This window comes from Muntiacus reevesi, chromosome 1, assembly GCF_963930625.1.
Source record: "Muntiacus reevesi chromosome 1, mMunRee1.1, whole genome shotgun sequence".
NCBI classification, from domain to species: domain Eukaryota; kingdom Metazoa; phylum Chordata; class Mammalia; order Artiodactyla; family Cervidae; genus Muntiacus; species Muntiacus reevesi.
Window position 1 is genome coordinate 217,673,357 of NC_089249.1, and position 6,981 is coordinate 217,680,337.

Consider the following 6,981-nt stretch of genomic DNA (forward strand, 5'->3'; position numbering starts at 1 on the left):
TGGCTATTGTAAATAATGCTGTAGTTAATATTGGCGTGCATGTATCTTGTCAAATTAGTGTTTGAGAGTTTTTTTGGAGGGAGGGGCATAAATATCCAGAAGTAGAATTGCTAAATTTGAGAAACCTCCATACTATTTTTCATAGTGGCACCACCAATTTATATTCCCACCAATAGTGTATAAAGTTTACCTTTTCTCCCCAGTCTTTCCAATACTTGTTATTTCTTGTTTTTTTGGTAATAGCCATTCTAATGGACCTGAGGTGATAGTCTGTGTTTTCTTCCAGAAGTTTTATGGTTTATCAGTTCTAATATTCAAGAATTTAATCTATTCTGAGTTGACTTTTTATATCATTTTTTTGCAATTTTAAATAGGATGGTATTCTTAATTTATTTTCCTTTTAGTTCACAGTTAGTGTATAGAAACAAAATTTTATATGTTGATTTTATACCCTCTAACTTCACCATATTTATTATTTCTAATGGTCTTAGGGTCTTCTACAAATAAAATCATGTTATCTGCAAATAGTGATAGTTTAACTTTTTCCTTCCTAATTCAACTGTCTTTTATTTATATTTTTGCTTGAATGCTCTGATTAGGACTCCAAGACTATCCTGAATAAAGATGGGGAGAGTGGGCATTTTTGTCACATTCCTGACCTTAGGGAACCAGCAGTTAGTACTTCAGCACTGATTCTGATGTTAGCAGTGGGTTTGTCATAGATGACTTTTATTATGTATGCTGAGGTACATTCCTTCTATATTCACTTTATTGAGAGTTTTTATCATAAAGGGGTATTGAATTTTTGAACACCCTTTCCACATCATCATCTTTTCTGCATCTGTTGAATTGATCATATGATATTTGTTCTTCATTAGTTTCTCATGATTTTTCATGTTGATTACCTTTAAGATGTTACGCTGTCCTTGCACCCCAGGAACAAACCTCACTTGTTATGGTGTGTAATCCTTTTAAGGTACTGTTGTATTCAGTTACTAATATTTTGTTGAGACTTTTGGCTCTACATTTATCAGATATAGTGGACTATAATTTTCGTATTTTCTTTGTTTTCATGGTCTGGTTTTGCAAAAGGGTAAATTTGGCCTCATAAAATCAGTAAGGATGATCTTCTCTCCTTTAATTTTTTGGGAAGAATTTGGTGAGGATAAGTATTAAATCTTGGAAGGTTTTGTAGAATTCACCCTTGAAGTTGTTATCCTAAACCTTTCATTTTAAGGAGCTTTTTGATTACTGCTTTAATACCTATACTAATAATTGGTCTAGTCAAACTTTATATACCTTCAGTCTATAGTTGTGTGAGTCTAAGATCTTATTTCTTCTAGTTTGCCCAATTTGTTGGCTTATAGCTGTTCATAATAGCCTCATAATCTTTTGTACTTCTATTATATTTATTGCTATTTCTGTTTTTTTATTTCTAATTTTTTTGATGTGGACTGTTTTTAAAGTTTTTATTGAATTTGTTACAATATTGCTTCTGTTTTTATGTTTTGTTTTTTTTTGGCCACAAGGCATATGGGATCTTAGTTCCATGACCAAGCATTGAATCCATACCCTCTGCACAGGAAGGGAAAGTCTCTACCACTGGACCACTAAGGAAGTCCCTATTTCTGATTTTAATCAGAGACTCTTTTTTTTTTTTTCTTTTCTCTTAATGAATCTAGTAAAGTTTTGTCTGCCTTTGTTTATCTTTCCAAAGAACCAGCTTGATTGAACCAAATCATTGATTTTTCCCCATCATCTTAATTATTTTCATTTCACGTTTTTCTGTTCTAACTTTTATTATGTTCTTTCCTTTACTGATTTTTGGCTCTTTCTTCTTCTTTTTCTATTGCCTTTAGATGTAAAGTTTGATTGTTTAGATCTTCCTTGTTTCTTGAGGTAGGTAGGAATTGCTGTAACATTCCCTCTTATTGCTACTTTTGTTTTATTAGAAAGATTTAAGTATGTCATATTTTCATTTGTATGCATAAATATTATGACTCGTTTGATTTGTAATATTCTAAATGCTGTTAAGTAGCATGTTGTTTCATGTGCATATATATTTCCAGCTTTTCCTTATAGTTGATTTGTAGTCTCATACCATCATGATCAGAAGATGCTTGATATAATTTCAGTTGTCTAAATGTGTTAAGATTTGTACTGTTTTCCAACATATGGTCTACTCTTGAGAAGCTTCCAAGAGTAGACTTGGAAGCTTCTTGAGAAGCCAAGCTTCCAAGCTTTGCACCTGAGAAGAATGTGTATTTGGATGGAATGTTCTGTACAAAATCTATCATGTCCTTCAGATCCAATGTTTCATATAAGGCTATTATTTCCTGTTGACTTTATGTTTCAATGATCTATTCATTGTGGCCAGCAGGGTGTTAAAATCCTCTACTATGATTGTATTGCTGTCACTTTTCTCCATTAGGTCTCAATAACTGCACTATACATGTCAGTTCCTCTATTTTAGATGCATATATATTAATAACTGTTATCAACTTTGTAATTTTGTCTTCATCATATCTAGATCTTCCTGAACTCTCAGTAATAAATAAACCCTCATCCATTGTTTTTATACTTGTTTTTCTTTCTTCACATATGTCACTATGTCACATGATATATGATACTTATTTTCTTATACATTTTCACTGTCCTTATATCTTTTGGCTTCTGTTTCTCAGCATCTTAAACCTAGAAAATGGCCAGTACTCACCATATGTTCCTCAAATGCATGAAAATATTTCTCATTAAAATCGTTTAATGCGTGATTCCTTGGGAGAAAATCTGAAACATTTCTCCACATAATAATCCAGGATCACCTGAGAACTTTAGATATTTTTTCCCACTCAAGTCTATATATTTCCCCTCTTTTTAACAGAATTCCTAGTCAGAGATGTCACAGAACATCCATTAAATGTGAAGATTCGGACAATACACGTATGTATGTATATATATTATATGCATATACATATACTTACTTTATACATTGTAGCATTTCAAATGAATAATATCCATCATATATGCATTTTTTTTTTATTCCTAGTCATCAACACCAGCACATGGTACCAGGAAATGATACACAAAATTCAGGATTTCTTCTTCAGGGTTTATCAGTGGAACCAGAACTGCAACCATTCATATCTGGAATCTTCCTCTCCATGTATCTGATCACTGTGTTTGGAAATCTGCTCATCATCCTGGCTGTCAGTTCAGACTCCCATCTTCACACACCCATGTACTTCTTCATCTCCAACTTGTCCTTTGTTGACATCTGTTTCACTACCACAACAATCCTAAAGATGCTAATAAATATACAGACCCAGAATAAAGCTATTTCCTATGGAGGGTGCATCACCCAGATGTATTTTTACATACTCTTTGCAGCACTGGATGATTTTCTGCTGACTGTGATGGCCTATGACCGCTTCTTGGCCATCTGCCGCCCCCTGCACTACACGGTCATCATGAACCCCCGACTCTGCGGACTGCTGGTGCTGGTGTGCTGGCTCATTAGTGCCCTGCTTTCCTTGTTAGAAAGCTTGCTGGTGTTACAGCTGTCCTTCTGTACAGACTTGGAAATCCCCCACTTTTTCTGTGAAATCAAACAGGTTGTACAACTTGCCTGTTGTGACACTTTCCTTAATGACATAATCATGTATTTTACAGCAGTGCTGTTGGGTGGCGGCCCCCTGGCTGGTATTCTTTACTCTTACTCTAAGATAGTGTTCTCCATACGTGGAATCTCATCACCTCAGGGGAAATATAAAGCGTTTTCTACCTGTGTGTCTCACCTTTTAGTTGTCTTCTTATATTATTGCTCAAGCCTAGGTGTGTACCTTAGCTCTGCTGCTACCCACAGCTCACACTCAAGTGCAACAGCCTCGGTGATGTACACTGTGGTCACACCCATGCTGAACCCCTTCATCTATAGTCTGAGAAATAAAGACATAAAGAGGGCTCTGAAAGTGTTCATTCAGATGGTAGTTAAAAAAAGGAAAATCATTCTGAGTCTGCAGAAGTGTCCTTGAAGAAGCACTCAAAACCTTAAAAAAAGAGATTCCTATTCTTTGATCAGATTCTGAATGTTGGATTTGCTCCTTCTGTTAATTTCTTAAAATTTCCATTTCTTTGACTTCAACACTTTAGACGATTTGTATACTCACCTGTTGAAGTTTTCCTCTCTAATGAATTTTTTTTCTGTTCATTTCTTTTGTCCATTTCCCTATTTTTCCATTTTCATTTGTATATTTTCCTACTTTCACAAAGTTGTTCCCAGCCTTAGAGAAGAAAGACTTGGAAATTTTGATTAATTGGTGCAACATGGATTACTTAAAAATAATTTTTCTCAAATGACATATATTATCCAAAAAACTGAAAAGTGAGTAATAAAATTTTTAAACTTACATATATATCAATAATTTCTTTAATTGCCAATGGAGTAAATGATTCAATAAGGAGACACAGGGTGCCTGAGAGGATAAGAAAACAAAACCCATTTAAATGCTGGGGCTTCTCAAGTGGTGCAGAGGTAAAGAATCCACCTGCCAATGCAGGAAATGTAAGAGATGTGGCTTAGATCCCTGGGTTGGGAAAGTCAACTGGAAAAGGAAATGGCAACCCACTCCAGGATTCTTGTCAGAAAAATTCATGGACAAAAGAGCCTGGTGGGCTAAAAAGTCCATGGGGTTGCAAAGAATTAGACCTGACTGAGTGGCTGAGCACACACATACATACTTTATATAAAAGACTAACTTCAGAGCTGAATTTTTCACAAAGAATGAATGTAAGGGACTGCAAAAATATATTTTATGCATATGAACATTATAAGAAAGAGGGGTTTCAGTATCCATATCAAACAAAATAGGCTTCAAAACAAATTTATCTTTATTACATGAGACAAACAGGGTATTATATAATCTGAAAGGAATCAACACAAGAAGAGTATATACTAATATATATATATATATATGTGCTAGTATATATGTGCCTAAGATAAGAGAAACTAAAGGATAAAGCAAACATTGACTTATATAAAGGGAGACATTGACAATAATACAAGAACAACAGGAAATGTTAACATCCCATTTATATCAATGGACTGATCATCTAGATAGAAGATCAACAGTGGTCTTGAATGATACATTAGAATAGTTGTACTTAATAAATACATACAGGAGATTCAATTCAGAAAAACAACACATATTTTTATAGTGTACATGGAATATATACTCCAGGGTAGATCACTTGATAGCCCAATAAACAAGCCTCAAATTTAAAAGTATAGAAATTGCTTTTTGCATTTTTGGAGCACAAAGATATGAAACCAGAAATCAATTATAGGAAATAAAATGAGAAAAACACAAACATATAACTAAGAAAACACCATATAACTAAGTAACAACACCATAAAAACCCAAACTAATGGGTAAATGAAGAAATCAAAGAGGAAATCAGGAAATAGTTAAAAAATAAAAATGAGAGCACAACTTTCCAAAATCTATAGGGTGCAACAAAACTGTTATGAGTCATTTTAATACCAACACAGGTCTCAGTCAGTTTAGTTCAGTTGCTCAGGTGTGTCTGACTCTGCAGCCTCTTGGACCGCCGCATGCCAGGCCTCCCTGTCTATCATCAATTCCCAGAGTTTACTCAAACTCATGTCTATTGAGTCAGTGTTGCCATCCAACCATCTCATCTTCTGTCATCCCCTTCTCCTCCCGCCTTCAGTATTTCCCAAAATCAGGGTCTTTTCAAATGAGTCGGTTCTTTACATCAGGTGGCCAAAGTATTGGAGTTTCAGCTTCAACATCAGTCCTTTCAGTGAATATTCAGGACTGATTTCCTTTAGAATGGACTGGTCCAAGGGATTTAGAATTGCAGTCCAAGGGACTTTCAAGAGTCTTCTCCAAAACTGCAGTTCAAAACATCAATTCTTTGGCACTCAGCTTTTTTTATAGTCCAACTCTCACTTCCATACATGACTGCTGGAAAAACCATAACTTTGACTAGACAGACCTTTGTTGGCAAAGTAATGTCTCTATTTTTTAATATACTATCTAGGTTGGTCATAACTTTTCTTGCAATGAGCAAGTGTCTTTTAATTTCATGGCTGAAGTCACCATCTGCAGTGATTTTGGAGCCCCAAAAAATAAAGTCTGTCACTGTTTCCACTGTTTCTACATCTATTTGCCATGAAGTGATGAGACCAGATGCCTTGATCTTAGTTTTCTGAATGTTGAGTTTTAAGCCAACTTTTTCACTCTCCTCTTTTACTTTCATCAAGAGGTTCTTTACTTCTTTGCTTTCTGCCATAAGGGTGGTATCATCTGCATGTCTGAGGTTATTGATATTTCTCCAGGCAATCTTGATTCCAGCTTGTGCTTCTCCCAGCCCAGTGTTTCTCATGATGTAGTCTGCATATAAGTTAAATAAGTCAGAATGGCCATCATCAAAAAGTCTACAAACAATAAATGCTGAAAAGGGTGTGGAGGAAAGGGAACACTCTTGCACTATTGGTGGGAATGTAAATTGATACAGCCACTGTGGAAAATGGTATGGAGATTCCTTAAAAGGCTAGGAATAAAAAAAAAAAAAAAAAAGAAAAAAGCTAGGAATAAGACCAACATATGATCCAGCAATCCCACTCCTCAGGCATATACCCTGAGGAAACCAAAATTGAAAAAGACACATGTACCCTATTGTTCATTGCAGCACTATTTACAATAGCTATAACATGGAAGCAACCTAGATGTCCACTGACGGATGAATGGATAAATAAGTTGTGGTATATATATGCAAAGAATTATTACTCAGCCATAAAAAGGAACACATTTGAGTCAGTTCTGATGCAGTGGTTGAATATAGAACCTATTATACAGAGAGAAGTGTGTCAGAAAGAGAAAGATAAATATTGTATTCTAACACATATATATGGAATCTAGAAGAATGGTACTGAAGAACTTATTTACAGAGCAGCAA

At 34.9% G+C, this 6,981-nt stretch overlaps 1 protein-coding gene across 1 annotated transcript; it reads left to right on the forward strand.

Moving 5' to 3' along the window:
* Window positions 1-3,062: 3,062 nt before the first annotated feature.
* Window positions 3,063-4,031, forward strand: LOC136157315 (olfactory receptor 7A17-like). The gene has a single exon (XM_065919241.1). It carries the CDS (start codon window positions 3,063-3,065, stop codon window positions 4,029-4,031), a length of 969 nt encoding a protein of 322 aa, XP_065775313.1.
* The last annotated feature ends 2,950 nt before the right edge of the window (window positions 4,032-6,981 follow it).

Coding starts and splice junctions, on each gene's coding strand:
- LOC136157315 (XM_065919241.1), top strand. CDS start 3,063: ATGGTACCAGGAAATGATACACAAAATTCAGGATTTCTTCTTCAGGGT.